We start from the raw sequence: 23,058 nt of genomic DNA on the forward strand, positions 1-23,058 counted from the left end.
AGCTTGAAACAGCTAATGCTCTTATTCTACTGGTTTACACACTGCTTAGAGAAAGCGGTCTTCCTCCTACCTTCCCAGTTTGCATTTCTAATTCTTTCCCCATTCTTAAACATTTTTTTCAAGTTCTGGCTGGGAAACCACAGAGGCTTTTAACTGTAATACTACTGGGGTGATAAAGGAGAACATGGGGGAAAGGTGGTGGGTGAATGAGAAGTGGGAAGTAATGGCTGTTCCAGTAAATTACTGTGCAACCTTGGGCAAGTCACTTAGCTTTCTGACCCTCACTGTTGCTCATTTGTAAATTGGAGGTGACTTTTTATTTTATTTTATTTTTTACCAAACAGAGAGGGTCTTTTGTACCCGCCTTGGGTACAAAACCTCATTCCCAGGGGCCCAGCTCAGGGCACTTTCTTCCCAGGCCCTGGCATTCCAAAGTAAGCACCTGCAATTTATGATCCCTTCTCTCTTCCTGCACAAAACACATAGCACACAATACATATGTTTCAGGAGGGGAATTGTGGTAGACTGAAAACAGAACATTATGCTAAGAATCAAATAACTGGGCTCCAGTCTGGCCAGTGTACCTCACTAGCCCTTTACCCTTGGGTAAATCACTTCCTCTTTGGATTCCAGTCTGCAAAGTGTTGGGGGAGGGGTGTTAGTACTATGTAGTAGGTAAGTACTCACCCAGGAATCTGCAGATCGGATTTCTTATTCCGGTTTTGCTGCTTGCTGACTTATTCTATGACTTGGGGGAAATGAGTTCCCCCTTTACTGGGCCATGTGCCCCATATGTAAAACAAGAAGGTTGAATTAGGTGATTCATTACAGTCCTTGCCAGCCTGGAAACTGGCTGCTTCTATGAAATGGGTTTCATTAGACAAACATGAGTTGGAGTGTCTACTCTGTGCCAGGTGTTGTTTAATGGTGTTTGTGAAAATGTCCACAGCTGGGCATAGTCCCCAAGACCCTGAGTATAACTGCTGTTTGTTCCTGACAACGTCCTAAACTGGCAGTATGGTAGCCCCATACACCTAGTGCCTGTATTCCCCTTACCTTGTGTCCCCACTGCTGAACCTTTCTCCCACCACCTGTAGCTTTAAGCAACGGTGATGAATCATGGAGAAGTTTCTGAAATATACTCCACCATCTGCCTGCTGGAGACATTCATGGTGCTGTCATCAAGCTACAGTGTGGTCTCTGCCCTAATTGAGGCCAGAAAGCAATGGCAGATTAATGGAGTTGGGAGGGAAGTGGTTGATTATCAACAGAGGGGTCTGTGAAAGCCATTTGTGAGCTGGGCTGAGATTAGATCTGAAAAAACTCAGCATCTTGAATCTGAGATTACTTGTTCCAGAAGGCACCTTGAAAGGTCCTTACAGTTACATATGTATGTTCCTATTGCCAGGCAGGGGGTACTTGATCCATTTCAGAGAGAGGAGAAGCTTTCCTGACTATATTGAGTGAAGGATGAGGCAGGTTTTCTTAGTAGCCCATCTAGAGTTAAACAACCCTCACTGCTTGGAAAGTTGCATCCCATATTGTTTTTGGGGAAAAAGTGACTGAACAGTGCTCACTCAATGACAACCATGGGGTGTGAGACAGACACCCCTTGTTTTATTCTAAACATTACAACCCTGTGTACAGTTCATATGATGCACTACTGGATATCCTACATAGGTCCCATGGACACATCCTGTAACTCCAGAGTGAGCTCTCCTTCCCTCTTCTGTCTTGTAGGAGGGGCAGCCCCGTAAGTTGTCTTCCTTCTTCTTCCTTCCTTCTTCCTTTATTCTCTGAAAACAACTTGGTTTCTGACCCCTTTGAGATATCATCTTCTTCCAGGTTCCCAGGACAGCAAGGCCATTCCACTGGAAGCTGACGATTCTCTGGGCTGCCTTGGTTTCATTCCAGTTTCAGCTCCTACCACTCATTTCATGCTAGATAGATGTCAAGAGTTAGTTGAAAGCTGACTAATTAGGCTGCATTTGAGTTGGCCGAAGAGTCACTAATTCACTTCTATGGTTCTTCTATTGCAGCCTAGAGACCCTAGAACTCTGAATCAGGTGGGAGGAAGGGAAGATGGGAAAAGTGCTGGAAAGCAGAATCCCAGAAGGACCTATATGGGCCTCGAAAGAATGATCTTATCCAAAGGCAAAGACCAAGTTGTCCATAAACAAGCCCTAGGACTGGCTAGCCAGATGAAAAATAGGCCAATGGAGCCTACATGCTAACTTTCTGCATTTGGTGCTATGACCCAACTCATCTCCCCATCCCTGCAGAGAAACCTGGGACCATGAGGAGCAGCCTGACACTGGTGGGGACCCTCTGGGCCTTCCTGTCCCTTGTTACTGCTGTGGCCAGTTCTACCAGTTACTTCCTGCCTTACTGGCTCTTTGGATCCCAGCTGGGGAAGCCAGTGTCATTCAGCACATTCCGGAGGTGCAACTACCCTGTGCGGGGAGAGGGGCACAGTCTGATCATGGTGGAAGAGTGTGGGCGCTATGCCAGCTTCAGTGCCATCCCAAGCCTGGCCTGGCAGATGTGCACGGTGGTGACAGGTGCCGGCTGTGCTCTGCTGCTCCTCGTGGCACTGGCTGCTGTCCTGGGCTGCTGCATGGAGGAGCTCATCTCCAGAATGATGGGACGTTGCATGGGAGCAGCACAGTTCGTGGGAGGTAAGACTGTTGTGGGGGTTGGGTAGGTTGTGGAGCTTGGCAGTGGGGGTTGGGGTGGGAAGTGTTTCTTTATGGAGAAATCCACTCTCAGCCCCTCCCCTTTACCCAACCCAAAGGCTATGAATGGGAACTCCTTTGAAACACCCAGCCTAGGACTCCCTAAACTGCCATCTACACCAAGACTTTATTCGTAGCAAAATTGACTGGCAGCAAAGTTGATATCTGGTTTGTTAGCCCTCCATTTCATCACCTTCTTCTGCCTGAATAGTGCCCATTTAATGATATTATCCAGGTCCACTTTCCAGGGATAACAATGTGTACTCTAAATATACTTGGTATCTAAAAGCCTTGACCTCTGGTAGTTATCTCAGAGGACAGTGATCTGATAAACATGTAGACACAAGTGCTAATTACTAACAAGTTTGATGTATGATCCTCACCAAAGAAATACAGCTCTAAAAGTGAAATGCTAGGTACCAGACAGACTGTAGTGACTGCTTATTTGGCCTATATCTATCTATGGCTAGCCCTGTCTGGTAGCCATTAGCAGTCTCTCACCCTGAGCCCTTTTCTGATTTGAGAGTGGCAACTTAGCTTCATTTGAATTTCTAAGAGTTGCCAGCAGAGAGTGAGGAGGGACTAACTGGTAGAAATCAGAAGGCCAGTAGCAACAGCTTCCATCAGACTCCAACCGTTAACAGTGGCTTCTGTTCCCAGCTTGCTTGGGCTTGACTGAGACATTTATGAAACCCTTGCCATTCTCCATATGATACATTTTAGTTTGTCCCACTTCCTAGGTCGGGAAAATCAAAGGAAATTCTTGAGGAGATATGTGGGTAGGTCATGGAGCTTTAGACACTCATAGACTGAATGAGGAGGTACTTTGGCTGAGTGATAGGTGTCATACAGAGGAAATAAAAACATCAGCACCCTTTTCATCTCATATGTTTCCCCTTATAGAATGATTCCCCATTGACTCATGCTCATAGGAACATGGCCACAGTATTTACACTTAGAGGAGGGATTTTAAAGTTCAAGAATAAAACGCCATTTGACAGTAGTCATGGAAGGAGTCAAAATCCAACGCATGGCAGTGCAAGGTTTATCCCTGGATATGTGAATGATATTGGGCAGGTTGCTAAATTCTAACAGTTTCCCCATCTGTAACACCAGCCAAATAAGTGTCATTCCTACCACCTTTATAGAAACTGGTGCCTGTCACGTTTATATCAGATGTGAGGGAATGGTGAAGACTGCTTGGATGTATCATATTTTCTAGGAGCCCCTTGGCACATGATCATAACCCAAGGGTCTTCAAAGACCTTGGATCTGACCTCTTAGAGATACACTCTGCCAGTGTCAGGAAGCTAAACCTGAACAGCATGTTTAGCACCATGGATAAAAGACACAAGAGAAGGGACTGTGGGGGTTAAGTTTAAGCTTGTTGTTCAGCTGAGGGGGATTGATTTTTGTTGCTCCAGGCCTGGCAGCTTCTCGGCAGCTAGTGCATTAACTGAAATACATTAGTGGGTGGAGCCAATTTGTTTTAGGTCTGGTTTATCTCTGCCAGACCCCAAACCACTGAAGAGATGGAGTATCCATTAAGAACAACCTCCTCCCCCTCCTGACTCTTGTTCCCCAGTTTGGCAGCTGCCCACAGAGATGAACGGTGGGAAGTGAGAGAGACAGGAAGAAATAAAGAGCTGCTGGCCTGAGTCAGACTTAGCAAGGTGACCTGATGGGGCCCTTGGGTCCCATTTGCTCCACCTGCAGCTGATCCAGCTGGCCAAGCCTAGGGTCCAGAGAGCCTTCCACTGGGACCTTCATGCCCTGCTCCAACCGGTGAAGGAAACATCTGGCCAGGAGATTATTTCAACCCTGGGGATGCTGAGGTTTCCAACCAGCTGGCCCCTAGTCCCTGCGAACAAGGTCATTATTCACATTCCCCTGTGTATACATATGCAAGATGCTTGTGAATTGTTCTCTATCTTCGGTAAGAGCTAAACAAAGAAGAAATAGTTGAGAAGTAAATATAAGGAACTTCTTGGCAGGAAAAAGTGGAAGATCTTGGATTGAGTTACTTGAGGGAGGCCAGGAAACTTTCTAGAGCATGGAATGTATCAGGATCACCTGGAGTGCTTAAAAAATGTGGACTCCCCATCTCTCCCATCCTCTTTCCCATTCTGATATACATAGGAACAGGTGGAAGTCTGGTGTTTTGAAAAATCTCCCCAGTGACTCTGATGTGTACGCTGTGTTCCCTTTCTTCAACTTAAGTGAGAACCATCACCCTGGACATTTTTTTTTCTTTAAGGAGATAGAATTCAACATATCCAGACAAGCACCAGTGTTTTTTTTTCCATGCACAGTCCTAATGCTATATGCTTCAAGCTCAATGAAAATTGCCACTGGAGACAGATCGCTGAGGACCTGAATCAAGGAAAGGGAACTATTTTTCTAAAAACCATTATCTTCTCTGGAAACAATGCATTTCCAGGACAATCCTTCAAAGTTTCACTGGCATCATTTCATTTATCCTTACCATGCTAAACAAGGATAAAAGTGGCTTTCTGTTTGGGAAAATAGTATTTAAAGAATTAAGTAGCAAATATTTGTGTAGCAAATTGGAACAGAGCAGAGAAGATGGGTCAGGGCTCCTGAATCTCGGCCCTGAGCTTTATGCACTGGTAGTATTGATTTTTCCTTTCCCCCTTGAAGATGAAATGCTATCACAATGTTTTTCAGAGTGGTCCATGAAACACCTGTGTAAGAATTACCTGGTGCTTGTTAGTGCCATTCTAAGCCTACTGAATCAGAACTGATGCCTTCCACTTTGTATTTTACACAGCCTTTCAGACTGATTTATTTTTTAAAATATAGTATAAAATAGTTCAGTGGTATGTACCACTCAGCTTAAGAAATGGAATATTACCAATACAGTTATAGTCGCCTTCATATCCTGATCACGGTCCCTTGTTCCTACAGCAAAGGTAACTACTGTCTTTGATTTGTTATTTATCATTCTCCAGCATGATTCCAGTACACGCTAAAATTTGAGAGCCTCTGCTCAGTTTCATTCATAGTGTTGCTTTTTTCTAGAATTCCCTTTTCTTCCATCTCTGTCTGTAAACAGATATTTGGTGGAGAGTATAACAAAATGATTGCACACTCAGTATTTGTACTTATGAATGGCTGGGGGGGGGGGGGAAGGGGGTCGATAGCGCCCAGGGAGAGGGCTTTCTCTGCCCAGAGACAAAGATTTACCATCTACCTAATGGAGAATGTGCAGTTAGGAGGAGTTTATACAACTGTTGGGATGTGGCGAAGTAGTAATTCTGGTATCAGGGGAAGGTTGGCATCTACCTAATGGAGAATGTGCAGTTAGGAGGAGTTTATCAGGAGAAGGTTGACTGTAGCTGAGAAGTAGCTTCAAGGAGGGTTCCAAGTTCATCCAAGAAGGTGAGTCTGAAGGTTTGAGGCGAAACAGAGTAAAGTGTTTAACTCCAGTCCTCTGCTTGATCAGAGAAGTGAATTCTAGCCATAGCAACCATGTTTGGGGAGGACATTTGGTACATTTTGCAATAGGGGATTCTTGTAGAAAGAAAACTTGAAGGGAAGCAAGATGGCAGCCCAATTGGTCACTGTATAGTAGGGAAATAAGTATAATAACATACCCTTTCTAGAGGCAGATGAGAATAAGAAAGTACCTAGCTGAACCAGGGGACATACGTGGTTGGAGAGGTAATAAGTCCAGGAATTAGCAACAGCACCTAGAGAAGTTGGAGTCAGGGCTACAGGTCATATGTGGCAGGGCTGGTATTTAAACTAGTTTTCTCTGCCATCAGAGCTGCTGTTCTTCATATTTTTAGTGGTGTTTATCTTAAGTGTTGGTACCAGAACCAGATGCATCAGCATCACTAGGGTGCTTTTGAAATGCATATTCCTAGGCTACAGTTACTGAATCAAATATCTATGGCTGAGGCCCAAGAATCAACATTTTTTAATAAGCCCCACTCTTCCAGAAGATGGCAAGGCCTGGCACTGGCAAATGACTTCTGCCTTTCTATTTGAAGCTCATCTTCAGAATCCCAAATTGATGAGAACTTTTGGAAACAAACATAACTGAGGATAAGTTACCTTGTGAGTTCATTTTTAAAATATGTCTCCCAGGACACATCTTTCTCCAGCTATGAGCAAATGTGATGGAATCAGCTATCAGTTACAAGTCAAACGTCTCCATGAAGCGTGTGTACAACCTACTGCACTCATCTATCTAAAAGGCAGGAAGGAGGATAGGGAATGGGAAGAGTAGGAGGACTGGTTGGGTAGAGCTTGGGGCCACACGCACTGGGGCAGAACACATGCCTGGCCAAGATTTCTAGTCTCTGGCTTGATGCCTGCAAAATATTGCAAGATAACAACTCCAGCCAGGAAGCTTTTGAATCGAGCCTTGTTGAGCATTTGACTTTTCAGCTGTATTTTTTATGAGGACAAAGAGGTGAGGAAGAAATTAGCATGGAGAAAATAGGTGGAAAGTGAGAGAGGAGTCATAGGGAGAGGCTGCTGTTTAATGAAAATAATTTTTTTGTCGAACACTTTCTATATGCTAAGCACTTTCTAAGTATTATTTCTTGAAACAGCCCTATAAGATGGAGTACTATATTCTCATTTTAAAGTCAAGATAAATGAGGCACAGAGAGATTAAGTGACTTGCCAAAAGTCACATACAGACTCTAGGTGGCAGAGTTGGAATTTGAACTTAAATCTAGACTGACTACAGAACCCGTTCTCTTTTTTTTTTCCATCTTATTAAAATATAATTGACATACAACACCCTGTAAGTTTAAGGTGTACAATGGGATGATTGGATATGCATATATATTGTGAAATGATGACCATAATAAGGTTAGATGACACATCCATCACCTCACATCATTATGTTTTTTTTGTGTGTGTGTGGTGAGAACATTAAAGATCTATTCTTTTAATGACTTTCAAGTATAGAATACGATATTGTTCTCTGAAGTCATTGTGTTGTGTTGTCTCTCTGGATGGAACACCTATAAGATTCCTAGGGCTTGCTAGAGATATTGTTGTCAAAAAGTGGTCATTTCTGGATACCCATCTCCAGAACAGCAGAGCTTGTAAGGGTTGATGATCACTCTGATTAGTGGGAAAAACTGTTGTCAGTAACTGGCAATGTGACCATAGGTAAATCTCTTTCCCTCTCTGGTCTCAATATCCACATCTGTAATGGGGACAAATTGGAGTAGGTAAACTCCAGAGGCCTTTCTCTCTCTAAGATTCTATGTCTGTATCTGGTGTCTAGGATGATCTCCCATCCCTGCTATGAAGATACCTTCAGAAGGCTTCCCCCTTGGGTAGCATGGGCAAAGGAAGCTGTCTGTCAGGTACACATAACATACTCTGAAAGAGATGCATTTATTGGACACCTATTACATACCAGGTGCCAAGTGTTCCTCCCTTCCAAGAACACACACGTTAGTAAGGGAAGCAGACCTCAGTCAGTTGTGAAGCATATATATCTCAGGATATTTTAATCACAGGATTAAGCACAGGGTGCTGTGGGAACAAAAAGAAGGAATATGTAACTTAGACTGGAGGTGGGACCTTGGGGCTAGTGAGAAAGGCTTCCTGGAGGAGGTAATTCCTCCTTAACCTGACCTGAGCTCCTCAACATGGTAAGGTCTGAGGAACAAGAGAGGGCTGAGGAAAGTAGAAGGTTCCCCTTGCCATGTTGAGACAGACACTTGGCCAGCAGGAATACATGCTTGAGAAATCAGAGTTCATGCCAGTCCCAGGGTTCTGAATGTGGAGGTTGGAAAGCAGAACTGCTGTTCTTTTATGAACTTATGTTCTTTTCTTCCTAGTTTGTGTGGAAAAGCTCACTTTTTAGTAACTCTTCCCTCAAAGGATATATATACTAGAAGCAGGAAAAGGCTTAGATTTCATTTCCAATTTTGTCCTTAACCCACTGTGCGTACTCTGGGTTCCATATTCTGGCTCATACCTCCTCATCTCTCAGGATTTCAGTTTATCTGTGGTACAAACAAGCAAACAAAGGAAGCCCTAAACAAATAGGAGTGTTGTTCCATTGTCAATGGATAAATTCCAGAGCCTAGAAAAGTCTTTGAGTGACCAGTTTCATTTCCTTTAAGACTATGAGACAGATAAGAATGCCTTCTAATTTTAAGCATTCCACTGAAGGGAATTTCTAGCCTTAATTGGTCATTCTTTTAGTTTCTAAACCCTCTCTCACTGTCAGAAAGTTATCACTGTTATCCTATTTAAACCTTTCTTTTAAAAAAAAAAAAAACATTTTTATTTATTTATTTGAGAGAGCAAGGAAGAGAGCACAAGCAGGGGGAGGGGCAGAGGGAGAGAGAGAAGCAGGCTTCCTGTTCAGATGCAGGGCTCAATCCCAGGACCCTGGGAACATGACCTGAGCTAAAAGCAGACACTTAACTGACTGAGCCACACAGGCACCCCTAGATAAACCTTTCTTGCTATTTCTTAAGGCCCTCATCTTTTTCTCTGGACTCATGGAATAGTGAGAAAAGCTGGTTGCCATGTTGCAGACAAGCTTAGAGTACTTTGTGATCTTCTTCCAAAAGGATTCATCTTAAGACAAAGTGCGCTTATTAGCTTCTCAGAGTGTATATGGAATCTTCCTCAGTGGGGAAAGAGAGGTGGAGGGGAGGCCAGCAGTCTCTGGAATATTCTGCCTTTCACTGTCCAGCTGAGCCCTGGAGCTCTGGAACCTCTAAATATGCCGTTCATTCATCACTGATCAAACACTTGCTCTGTGGAGGTTCTGTGTTATGTGCTAGTTTCTGCATTTATATTCGTGGCATATCACTTTCCCATAAACTTTGGTATAGTACCCAAGTATAGTGTTCTTGTTATTAGGCTCTCTTTGTTGCTAGTAGGAGAGACTCACTTGAGTTCTTTCACTAAAATGGAGTTTATCATAACACAAGGAAAGTGGAACTGGAAAGCCATTGGGAAGGACTGGATTTTCTGTAGCTCTTTCAGTGGGAGTATGGAGTTTTTAATCACGGTGTATCTGCTTCATGCCACTGTATCCTCTTTCTCTAGCAATCAGTTCACTCAGCTTCCTCAGAATTGACATCTGTCCATAACTTTGAATTGAACTTGGCTTCAGCTTGACACAGACTTGATTGTACCTCTTGGTGTTTTTCCTCTAACTTCTATTCTATCTGCTAACTAGCTCAGCATCTCTGTTTCTTGATTAAAATTTCCAGAAAGAAGAATCTGGCCCAACTCTTCTCTTCATGCCAGGTTATGATGTCAGCTTTCACTGGCCAGCCAATGAATTTTGTCACTTTTGTGTCCAGTGCCAATGCTTAGCCCAACCCACTGTCACCAAAGGCATGCGGCAGGGTTGGGGGGGCGGGTTGTAGGTTATAAAAGGTAAACCTAGGCAGTAAGCAAGAGCTGGGGATGAGGCACTTGCCCTTGGAAGGCAGTGTCAGCAAGCAGAACCAGACGTACCTTTTGTTGGAAGAGTAAGGTTATCACCAAGATCCCACAGTTTCTCTCTAGTGACCAAATAACCTAAACAAAATGGACATGAAGACAAGGGGTGCAGTGAAAAGCATTAGAATCCAAATAAAGGAGAAATGCTTAGCATAAAGCTGGAATGATTTCTCAGAATAAGAAAGTATTTCTGGAAGAGGGAGTGTGGTGCCTTCCTCACCAGGAGAAGCCTACCCAATGTGTATGCTTTCTCTAGATCTCAGTCTGGCAGCTGAGATAGAAGTGATTCCAAGTGATAGAAATCATGACCTACCTTCGACTAACAGGGACCTATTTGACTCTTAGAAAAAGCTGAATTTTAGGAAAGAGTAGCAGTCTCTACATTGTTATTCTTTGAAAATCAGACCAAGATAGAAGAGGAGTCGGACTGGGAAGGCCAACTTAGTGTTATAAGTTATTGTCAAAAATATTTGGGCTGTAAAAAGTATACTGGCCTGTCTCAATTCCCAACACTGCCCTTCATAAGTTGTTCCCTCTATTATCTACTTCAACTCACTGCTTATGGCGTGGCAAAGAAATTCTGTTGAGTTGGTAGTGTCATAGACATTTAGGGTTAAAGAGGAAAGGTAAACTCTGAACAGAAGAGGCAGAAGTTGAGCCAAGTTAATCCAGAGAGAAATTTTGGGTGACAGAAAATATGTTATATTTTTCTACCTATTTGTATGCTTTTCTTTCCAGGGCTGCTGATAAGCTCAGGCTGTGCATTATACCCCTTAGGATGGAATAGCCCGGAGATAATGCAAACATGTGGGAATGTCTCCAATCAATTTCGGTTAGGTAAGGTGGCCTGGGCAGGATGGTAGTGATGGTTCTTTTGGGAATCTAGTTTTCAAAGTGCTTTACCTCTTGGAGGGGACTCTGCTGGCTAGTGGTGCTTATCTGAGTCTCTGTCATTATGTTGGCTTGTGGGAAGTGGTGGCTTGGCCAGATTCATTTGGCCTCACTAACTCACAAAGGACTTAAACTCCTCTTTTTAAATTATGTCTCTCCACATTCTTTACGCACTTTCACCCAGAGTCCTGTGACCAGTTTGGGGAAAATCTATCTACAGGGGGATTTCAAATGCTTAGAGACTGATGATTTGTCATTCTCTGAAAAACTCCTAGTTCCTATTATTGTTTCTTTCCCAGGCACTGTTTTCCAACTATAAATCAATAGTATCTCTTCTCACTCTCTACCAAGGATGTAACAAGAGGTCATTTGGTTTACACCAAGCATTATGAAGTAAATTAAATATAGAGAATTGTTACTGGCATTGTTACATTGTTACTGGTATGTTAATGGCAAGAGCTGTCAAGTATTAGAATTGGCTACAGAAGTACCTCTGGACTCTTATGGTTGCCAGTCCTCACTGAGAATGGCTTAAGTTCACTAATGTGAACTGGGAATAGATTAGTCTCTAACTGAAAGTCTTCAAAATATTTTCCCAACCTACTGTGATGGAAGGGAGTAGAAGGGAGTAGAAGTAGAAATACAATTGATTATTCTCAATTGTAGGAGAGGATTTTGGAACAATGAGACCAACTATTCCTTATAGCTTATGCTCCAATACTTCCCTTTCTCTCTGTTGCCTCAGACTTTTTTGAGTCTCACATGACCCATTTTTGGAGAAAGGGGTTGTTCACTATACAAATATAACAAGAGGGAAGAGCTATATAGAAGATGTGACAAATGTGGACCCTGGAATGTCCAGTGTTACTGGATCAAGCCATAGCTCTCTGGCACCTTCTGACATAGGTGAAGGAATCAGTAAATATTTGTGGGCAGGTTCTGAAGAAGAAGGAAGCAGACCACTGATCCAGCCAATCAGGATAGATAAAACTGAAGACTTAGCACATTTCTCCTACATTGTTTTTAGACACATAATTCTCCTTTTTAAAATAATAGCTTTATTGATACACAATTCATATACCATAAAATCTGCCCCTTTAAAGGCTACAATTAGTGGTTTTCAGTATATTCACAAAATTGTGCAATCATCACTACTATGTAATCCCAGAATATTCCAAAGGAAACCCAATACCCATAAGCAGTCACTCCCCATTCCCCCCTACATCCCAGCAACCACTGCCAATATAGATTTGCCTATTCTAGAAATTTCATATAAATGGAATCAAATAATATGTGGTTTTTAGGTCTGCTTCTTTTACTTAGCATATTGTTTTCAATGTTCATCCATTTGTACCATGTATCAATACTTCTGCTTTTTATGGCTGAATAATATTCCATTGTATGGCTATAACACATTTTGTTTATCTGCTCACTAGTTGATGGATACTTGGGTTTTTCTACTTTCAGGCTATTATGAATAATACTGCTATGAATATTTGTGTACACATTCTTGGATGGACATATATTTTCATTTTTCTTGGGTGGATTTCTAGAAGCAGGATTGCTAGGTCAAGTGTGAATCTATGTTTAAGTCTTTTGAGGAACTGCCAGGCTGTCTTCCAATGTGACTGCATCATATTAAATTTCAACCAGCAATGTGCAAGTGTTCCAATTTCCCAACATCTTCACCAATACTTATTTTTCATTTTTTAAAATTATAGCCATCCCCATGGGTATGAAGTGGGGTCTCAATGTGATTTTAACTTGCATTTCTCTGATAACTGATGATGTTGGACTTCTTTTCATTTACTTATTGGACATATCCTTCCTATATCTTCCTTGGAGAAATATATGTTCAAATTCTTTATCTATTTTTAACTGGGTTATTTGCCTTTTTTGTTATTGTTGTTGAGTTGAAAGAGTTCTTAATGTATTCTGGATACTAGACTCTTTTCAGATATATGATTTGCAAGTAGTTTTTTTTTCCCATTCTGCGGGTCATATTCTACTTTCTTAATGATATCCCTTGAAGTACTAAGTTATTTCATCTTGATGAAATCCAATTTTGCTTATTTTGCTTTTGTTTCTTGTGCTTTTGGTGTCATATCTAAAACTATATTGCCAAACACAAGGTCATGAAGACTGTTTTGGCTATCTCTTGCTTTTCCATGTAAATTTTAGGTTCAACTTGTCAATTTCTGCACAAAAGCAAGCTGGGATTTTGATAGATTGTGTTGAATCTGTATATAAGTTTGGAAAGTATTGCTACTTTCACAATATTAAGTTTTCTAATCCAAGAACACAAGATGACATTCCACTGAGTTGGATCGACTTTAATTTCTTTCAATGATATTTTGTAGTTTTCGGTATATGAGTCTTACACTTCTTTTGTGAAATATCTTCCAAAGTATTGTTTTTTTAAGATTTATATATTTATGAGAGGGAGTGGAGGAGGGGCAGAGGGAGAGAATCTTCAAATAGACTCTCCACTCATCATGGAGCCCAGTGTGGGTCTCAATCCCACAACCCATGAGATCATGACCTGAACCAAAATCAAGAGTCAGATGCTTAAATGACTGAGCCACCCAGGTTTCTGTATTGTTTTTTTTTATAGTATTATAAATGTAATTGTTTTCTTAATTTTATATTTTGATTGTTCATTGTTAGTGTATAGAAATACAAGTGATTTTTCTATATTGACCTTGTATCCTACAAGCTTGCTGAACTCCTTTATTAATTCTAATGATACTTTGGAATAGATTAAGATTTTCCATATACAAGGTCATGTTATCTGAGAATAGAGAGTTTTACTTCTTCATTTTCAATCCAGGTATCTTTTATTTCTTTCCATTATCTCATCGCTCTGGCTAGAGCCTTCACAACAATGTTGACTAGAACTGGTGAGGGCAAACATCTTTATCTTATCCCTGATCTAAGGAGTAAAGATTCCAGTTTTTCACCATTAAGTATTGATGTTAATCATTTTTTTAAAAATGTGTGGCTTTCATTAGGTTGAGAATTTTCCTTTTTATCTATTTCTAGTGTGTTAAGTGCATTCATCATCAAAGTGTGATGGGTTTTGTCAAATCCTTTTTCTTTACCTACTGAGATGATCACATGCATTTTATTGATTGCTCTTCATATGTTAAACCAATCTTGTATTTCAGAGATAAATCATAGTTAGCCATGGTGTATAATCCACTTTATATGTTGCTTGGTTTGGTTTGTTAGCATTTTATTAAGGATTTTTGTATCTATATTAATTAGGAATATTGGCCTATAAATTTCTTTCTTATGATATGTTTGTTGGATTTTGGTATGCAGGCAACATTGGTCTCATAGAATGAGTTGCTATTTTGATTAATATAAAATGCCAAAGTAAAAAATTGCAGGCATGATTTGTGCATAGTCATTTGGCAGTTTTCTGCACTAGTCACCACCCCCCCCAAGGGACTAGTTCACAAATGGGCAATTTTGTGTGCAACTATCTTTGTTTCAAGTTGATGGTCATCAATCACATTTGCCATAGGATCATTATTTTTCTCTTTTCACTCAATATTTTTTATTGTTTCTTTCTCCATTACATTCTCCTCCTTATTTACCTTTCTCCCTGCACCATGTCTTCCCAAGGGCTCTGGCTCCCCTCTCCTCAGTGCCCTGAATACTGTTGTTCTGTGAATCCTTAGGGATGAAGGGATTGCTGAATCCTGCTTGAGTCAAACTCTCCCAGTCCCTTTTTGAACTATTCTTTCAAATTCTTCCAACTGCCTAAGTGTCTCTCATCCATGAGCCACATTTCCTGCCCATATTCTTCAATTACAGGCCTCCATATTAGCACTTTTCTGGTTAATGCTGAAAAGAAGAGACATCCTGTGCCATCCTTGATCCTTTTCAGGTCAGCTGCCCAAACATACATGATAGTGCCAACCATATTAGCAGCTATTCCTTGTAATATAGAGGTGCCAGGAGCAGCAACAAAACATGTAGTAGAATTTTAAAAAATATATTTTATGAAATGTTGTGAACAGCAATATGAAATATTTGATTACTCTGCTGGAGGGACCAAATGGAAAGTCCCAGAGATGTTTGGAAATAGAGAAAGGGCCAACTGAGTCCAAACTTTCAGCCATCCCTTCCAAGGCACCAAACCTGTGAGTAAAGCAGTCCTAGGCCCTCCATTCAAGCCATCCGAATATCACTGAATGACTCTAGTTAAAGCCATTTGCAGTGGAGCTAGCGCTCAGCTGAGTCCTGACTAAATTGTGACAAGTAGATTCATGAGATACGATAAAATGGATATTGTTTTAAGCTACTATGTCCTGGAGTTAGTTTGTTGTACAATAATGGTTGTATAATAGACTAACCAAAAAAATGCTAAATCATATACATATAAATTTATTATTCTTAATCAAAAGTAATTTTTGTATGTGATAAAATAGCACATAGATGTATAAAATGCAAAGTCAAAGTCTTTTTCCTAACCCTGACTCCCTTCTCCAAAGGGACCATTAAGTTTTTTTGTATCTCTCCAGAATTTTTAATAAATATAAAAATATGAGCATATCTTTATTTTGTTCAATAAAGACCATATTATATATCTATCTAGCTATATAACTAACTATACCATTCTGAATCTTGCATTTTTCACTCACCAGTATCTCTTGGAGAGCTATTAATGTTTATAGATCTCCCTTCTACATTTTAGGCATGCCATATTTTCCTATTGTAGGGATAGCACAAACTCTATGAAGGCAGGGATTTCTTTTTTTTTTTTTTCTGTAAGATTAAGTAACTTGCCTAAGGACTCTCAGCTGATAAACTGGCACAGCTGGGATTCAAATTCTAGAAGTCTGGTTCTAGCTAGCACCATCCAATAGCAGTTCCTGCAATGATGGAAATTTTTTGTGTCTTGCTATCCAATGTGTTAACCTTTAGCCACATGTTGTTATTGAACAATTGAAATGTTAGGTTGATGGGACTGAATGTATAATTTAATTTAATAAATATTTAATCATGTTAATTTAATTTAATTTATTAATTTAAATATAATAGCCACAGTGTGACTAGTGGCTACCGTATTGGAAAGCACAGCCTAAAAATCTGGGTCCTTATCTGCTATGCTCCTCCACAGAGAAGAAAGAGCCTACTAAGGAGACTCAGAAAGAAAAGCCAGAAAATAAGGATGCAGGGTCACAACATCCAAGAGAAAGAGGGTACATTGAAAAAGAGGGTGTAACCAATTGTGTTTAATATTGATTCAAGTTGCTAGATGAGGATGGAGAAGTGACCATTGGAGTCAGCCAGACTCTAATGGTGTCCTAGAGGAGCAGTTTTGCAGTTATAGATACTGGGGTCATTGTGAGGTGAGGAAAATGAAAACAGCATGTATAAACAATTCTTTCAAAAAGTTTTGCTACAGGGGAAAGCTGTGAAACTGAGCAGTAGCTGGAGGAGAATATAGGATTAAGAGAGGCTTTTTCTGGGGTGCTTGGGTGGCTCAGTGGGTTAAAGCCTCTGCCTTCAGCTCAGGTCATGATCCCAGGGTCCTGGGATCGAGCCCCGCATTGGGCTTTCTGCTCAGTGGGGAGCCTGCTTCCCCCGTCTCTGCCTGCCTCTCTGCCTACTTGTGATCTCTCTCTTTCTGTCAAATAAATAAATAAAATCTTTTAAAAAAATGAGAGGCTTTTTCTAACTTGGCCAAATACTTGACTCATGATGATAATGATTCTGTAATGGAGAGAGATTGATGCAGAAAAGCAATGTCCTTGAGAATGTGAAGGTACAATGAAAAGGAACCTTGAATGGAGACTTCATTTCAGCTGGCTTCCAAATACATATATTTTAGCTTCACTGTGATTTTCAAAATCCTCTTAGATCCACCAAACTACTAGGGAATTCCTTCATACCCAATGGCCTATCACCCAGATAAGCCCCACTGAAGATTTCAAGAAGCTAAATACTTCTAATGCGACATAGTTGTTTTCAAGCTAGCTTACAAAACTACTGTTATCAGTAGCGCTTAATTCTAAGGTAAGGGCTATACCTTCTATCAATGGATCATATTTACAACATGTTCTCATGAGTATTATCTAATCTGATTTTCAAAAGTGCATGGATAGCAGATGGTAATATGCCCATTTTATAATGAGGAAACCTAGAGGTAGGAATAGGTAAGTGATTTGTGTAAGGTCGTAGATCAAGTGAAAGGCAGAACTGTGATAGGTGCTTATCTCCTAATTCACCATTCTGTGTGTGACTACAATGACTCTCCCCGCCCCCTGCATTGGTGAGGGTATGTCTCCAGTTATTTGCAAATTCTCCTCAAGATACACTTTAGCGATGTGGTATATATACACAATGGAATACTATGCAGCCATCAAAAGAAATGAAATCTTGCCATTTGCGACGACGTGGATGGAACTAGAGGGTATCATGCTTAGCGAAATAAGTCAATCGGAGAAAGACAACTACCATATGATCTCCCTGATATGATGGAGAGGAGATGCAACATGGGGGGTTAAGGGGGTAGGAGAAGAGTAAATGAAACAAGATGGGATTGGGAGGGAGACAAACCATATGTGACTCTTAATCTCACAAAACAAACTGAGGGTTGATGGGGGGAGGGGGGTTGGGAGAGGGGGGTGGGGCTATGGACATTGGGGAGGGTATGTGCTATGGTGAGTGCTGTGAAGTGTGTAAACCTGATGATTCACAGAACTGTACCCCTGGGGATAAAAATATATGTTTATAAAAAATAAAATAAAAAAAAAGATACACTTTAGCTCTATTGTTTTCAGAAACAAATGTCTGAAACATCATGGAAAGTACCGAGTTTTACATCTTGCTTCCTGCACTTCCACCCTCAGTCTAAGTCCCCTGTTTATCTTTTAGTATAACGAGGGTACAAATACGGAAGGTGGCAGCTAAACCTGATAGGATTCTGGAAGAGATTGTAAGTGGAATGGACATGTGTAGGAAATTTTAAAGTGCCTCTAGATTTGACTTGCATTAATAAAGACACCTACACTGTCTTGCTAAACTTGATCATAGGAGAAAGATATACAAAATTCTTGTTTCATATGCTCTAAGATCATATACAATCTTCCAGGGCCACTCTCTGGTTTTCTAGCGTATCTACTCCTTACAGTAGCACTTATCTTAGTCGCTCTTCTTGAAAGAAAGAGATTGGGTGGGGCAAGAAAGGAGAATAAAAGAACAGAGGGCACTCTTCAGAAAAAAGCACAACTGTATAAGGAATCCCCATACTCTGGCGGCCCAAAAGTTTGACTATCACCAGCAAGACCCCAAGACCTTGCCTCTACTGCCTACCTGCTTGTACTCACAGACCTTTGTCCCATGTTTTCCTTAGGCTCTTCTTTCCAGCTTCTCTCTTAACTCAGGCAAATGGAAAGTGAAACTGTGCCTCGAGCAATAGTGACTGCCCTGAAAAGATCTCCAGCCACCCCAACCATCCAGACCAGTTTTAAAATAGACCCTGACTCCCATCTGCACAGATGGACCATGGCATGAACTCTAGAATGACAGATGACTACCTTTATTATAATGCTAAAATCTCCACCCAAGGTGGAGACTAAGCCTCATTTACATAACATGCAATAAATGTATAGGCATGGTTCCTTAAGGCACATTTGTGACCTTATGCCTGTCTCTACATACAATAACAAGGCTTCCCTATCTGAATATTCCTCCTCACCCTAAATAAAAGGAACCCAACCACCCTTGTTTGGGGACTCATGGCTTTGAAAGCTACTCCCTGTAACCTCCTTATTTGCTGCAAATAAAGTTTACTTTGTGCAACAACTCAACCTAGTGCAGTTTCTGACTCACCAAGGAGCCAACGCAGGTTGGTTTGTTTACGTGACCACCTTCCTTCCACTGCCTCTCCTGTTTCTAGGCTGTTCTTTTCCTGTCTTGCAGACTGCTGTCCCTATCCTCCCTCAGTGCCTGCTCTAAGACCCTGGAAACACACCTGGCTCTGACCCAGGAGTCATTAATTGAGCCGTTTAAGGAATTGACTGCTTTTTTTCTTTTTTACCATTTAAAAAAGAAATCAACTTGTAAGAAACCGTAAGAGACCCCTGAATAGTCAAAATAGTCCTGAGAAAGAACAAACCTGAAAGCATCTTGTGTCCTGATTTCAAATTATAATATAAGTCTATAGTAGTCAAAACAGTATGGTATTGACATAAAAGCAGGCATGTGGAATAATGGAACAGACTAGAGAGCTCAGAAATAAACCCACACAAATATGTCAATTAATTTATGACAAAGGAACCGAGGATATACAATGGGAAAAGGAAAGTCTTTTCAATAAATGGTGTTGGGAAAACTGAAAAATCATATGCAAAAGAATGAGGCTGGACCACTATCTTACACCATACACAAAAATTTACTCAAAATGGATTAAAGACTTAAACATAAAGCCTGAAACCAAAAAACTCCTAGAAGAAAACATAGGAAGTATGGAAGTAGCTCCTTTACATAGGTCTTGCCAATCACTTTTGAATTTGACACAAAAAGCAAAGGCAACACAAGCAAAAATAAACAAGTGGGTCTGTGTAAAACTAAAAGCTTCTGCACAGCAAAGAAAACGATCAACAAAATGCAAAGGCAAACTACCAAATTGGAAAAAATATATGCAAATCATATATTTGATAAGGGATTAATCTCCAAAGTATATAAAGAACATATACAACTCAATAGCAAGCCCCCCCAAACAATCCAATTTTAAAAACGGGCAGAGGATCTAAAGAGGCATTTTTTTTCAAAGAAGACATACAGATGATCAACAAGTACGTGAAAAGGTGCTCAATACCACCAATCACCAGGGAAATGCAAATCAAAATCACAATGAGACATCACCTCACACTTGTTAGAATGGATACTATCACAAAGACAACAAGTAACAAGTGTTGGTGAGGATGTGGCAAAAAGGGAACTCCTGTACTTTTGTTGATGGGAATGCACTATGTAAAACACTGGGGAGGTTCCTCAAAAAATTAAAAACTATTTGATTCAGGAATTTCATTTCTTGGTATTTATCTGAAGACAATGAAAACACTATCTCAAAAAGATATATTCACTTCCCTATTAATTGCAGCATGATTTATGGTAACCAAGATGCAGAAGCAAACTATGTATCCATTAATGGATGAATGGATAAAGAAAATGTGGAATATGTATACAATGGAATATTACTTAAGCATAAAAAGGAAATTTTGATATTTTCAACAACATGGATGGACCTTGAGGGTATTCTGCTCTGTGAAATAAGTCAGATAAAGACAAATATTGTATGACCTATAAAGCTAACCAAACCAACCAACCAACCCACCAACCCACCAAAGTCATGGATGTAGAGAACTGATTGGTTATTACCAGAGACAGGAGGTGGATGAAATAGATGAAGAGGGTCAAAAGGCTCAAATTTCCAATTATCAAATTAGTAAGTCTTGGGGATATAATGTACAGCATGGTGACTATAATTAATAATAGTGTATCATATATTTGAAAGCTGCTGAGTAGCTTTTAAAAGTTTTCATAAAAAATGTTATAAATATACATAGTTATGGATGTTAACTAGGCTTATTTTGATGATTATTTCACAATATATGCAAATATTGAATCATTATGTAGTATGCTTGAAATGAATATAATACTATATGTCAATTATATCTCAATAAAAAATAAATAAGAAATTACAATCAAGTATATAAAACAGGGGGGAAAACCCCAAACACTAATCAGGAGCTTGCACTGAAACCTACAATAGGAGGGACCTTGCAGATTAATCATTGGGGCTATTTATAGTTAGTGAGACCAATAGGGGTAGGTGACTTTTTCAAGGCCCACAAGAAGGGACTTGGAACTAGCTTCCTGACTCTCAGGCATATTGTAGGTGCTGCTCAATGGCAATCCCATACCTGTTTGTTGAATAAATAATTCATCAGTAAGAAGGGGAAAGTCAGACAAAGGCTCTTAGCAACAGTCCTGTTAAGTGCAAACTTTCCCACACTTTAATTTGATTACGTAAATGAAAGATTTAAGCTGAGAAAGGTGTTTTTATGGTTGTTAATTAAACTCTGGCCATCAAATAGAGATTTCAACAACTTGATCCCACACAAATGAATCCTCAGTCCAACAGTAAATTAATGCACTTCACTACACCTCCTAGTTGTCCTTCATCAAGCCTCTAATTGGCATCAAAACAGTGGGAACCAGGGTAGAAACCTAAGGGAAGATCGCCTAATGTTAAGAGTGGGCTTTAGCACAGCTGCATCCTTAGCTCTGTGACCTTGGGCCAGTTTTTCAGCATGTGGGAGCTTACTGCTACCTTCTGGGGTTGCTGTAAGGATTAAATGAGATCACACATGCAAAACACCTAGTACAGTGTTGGGTATACAGTTACCTGTCAACAGTTGTTGTCCAGTTCCAGTATCATCGTTGTCATTATGTTCCCAGCACTTTTCAGTAGTTTTCGGAAAAAGGACCTATTACAGCAAGGAGCCATTATTTATTGTATGATGGCTTAAAAACATAGGTTAACAGTAGAAATCTGAGCCTTGCCACTTACTGGTTGTGCATCTTGGGGCATGCTACTTAACCTCACTGTGTCTTCCTTAATGGGGATTGAAAAAATAGTTTTCCCCGTAAGGTTATTGAGAAAATTAAAGGAAGTAATACATGCATACAAAGCATTTAGCACAATAGGCTGCACTAAATGTAACCTGTGTTAGTAGGTAGTCAGCCCAGTTCTCAAGAGCCTCCTTAGTTAGGGAGGATGCCCCAGGTTTGGCTTCTGGGAAGGACAGAGAAACTCATTCCATTTGACAAAGGCCTGCAACAGAGGCTACCCAAAGGCCTTGTGTGTGCTCCCTGTGTTTCCTCTCTCAGAGGCCCATTTCCTTTGCTCTCTCATCATTTCCTCTCATTCTTGCCAGTTCAAAGCCTTTTACGGTGACTCGGGGTTTGGACTTTATGGGCTCAGTTTCCAGGCATTTCCTGTTACCTTTCCTCCCTATCAGTTTCCTTCTTTGTGGACAGTGTGTTTTCTTGTGCTCACTAGAGTACAAGGAAGCAGCTTAATATATTCTCATGTCCACAGAGGGGCAGCAGAGTGTGGTAGAAACAGTTTTGGCTTGGGTATCAGGACAGCTGTGTTTTAATTTTCTGAAATTTGCTTGGGCATGTCACTTCCCCACCCTGAGATTTGGTTTCCCTGTTATAATAGAGAGAGCATTGAACTAGACTGATGAGCGACAGAGGCCCCAGATACCTACCTAGATCCCTGCTGTTACTTACCTTTGTGGTGAGGTCTTTGACTAAATTTCATATTTATCTACTGTATTCTTAAAAAACCAGAAGGGCACGGGTGACTGGGTGGCTCAGTTGGTTAAATGTCTGCCTTTAGCGCAGGTCATGATCGCAGGGTCCTGGGATTGAACCCGAAGTCATCGGACTCCCTGTTCAGCTGGAAGTCTGCTTTTCCCACTTCCTCTGCCCCTCCCTGTCCCACTCATACGCAGTCTATCTCTATTTCTCTCTCCTTCTCAAGTAAACAAATAAAAATTAAAAAAAAAATTTAAAAACCCCAGAAAGATGAACCTTAAGTATAAGGCAGCCATCCTAGAGGAGAGGAGGCTTTTAGTATCATTCACCCATGGGAGTGAGGGCCAGGGATTGACCCAGGGGATTGGGAAAAGCGAGTCATTTGTTGGGCACCAAGAGCTAGAATGTCCTGGGGAGACTGTATTTCTGGAAAACTCATGGCTCAGGTGTTGCTTAAGATTTTTCAGTTGGGGGCGCCTGGGTGGCTCAGTGGGTTAAGCCGCTGCCTTCGGCTCAGGTCATGATCCCAGGTCCTGGGTTCGAGCCCCACATCGGGCTTTCTGCTCAGCAGGGAGCCTGCTTCCTCCTCTCTCTCTGCCTGCCTCTCTGCTTACTTGTT

General features: G+C 40.8%; 1 protein-coding gene across 1 annotated transcript in view; it reads left to right on the plus strand.

The window, feature by feature from the left end:
* Window positions 1–2,296: 2,296 nt before the first annotated feature.
* The window catches only part of LOC111160984 (LHFPL tetraspan subfamily member 1), a 37,692-nt gene continuing 16,930 nt past the window's right edge, over window positions 2,297–23,058 (plus strand). Inside the window, exons 1-2 of the mRNA XM_022524400.1 lie at window positions 2,297–2,678; window positions 10,938–11,036. Coding sequence (XP_022380108.1) covers window positions 2,297–2,678; window positions 10,938–11,036 — 481 coding nt within the window. The remainder of the gene's footprint in view (window positions 2,679–10,937; window positions 11,037–23,058) is intronic.

This window comes from Enhydra lutris, unplaced genomic scaffold, assembly GCF_002288905.1.
Source record: "Enhydra lutris kenyoni isolate GAN:26980312 unplaced genomic scaffold, ASM228890v2 scaffoldscaffold80, whole genome shotgun sequence".
NCBI lineage: Eukaryota > Metazoa > Chordata > Mammalia > Carnivora > Mustelidae > Enhydra > Enhydra lutris.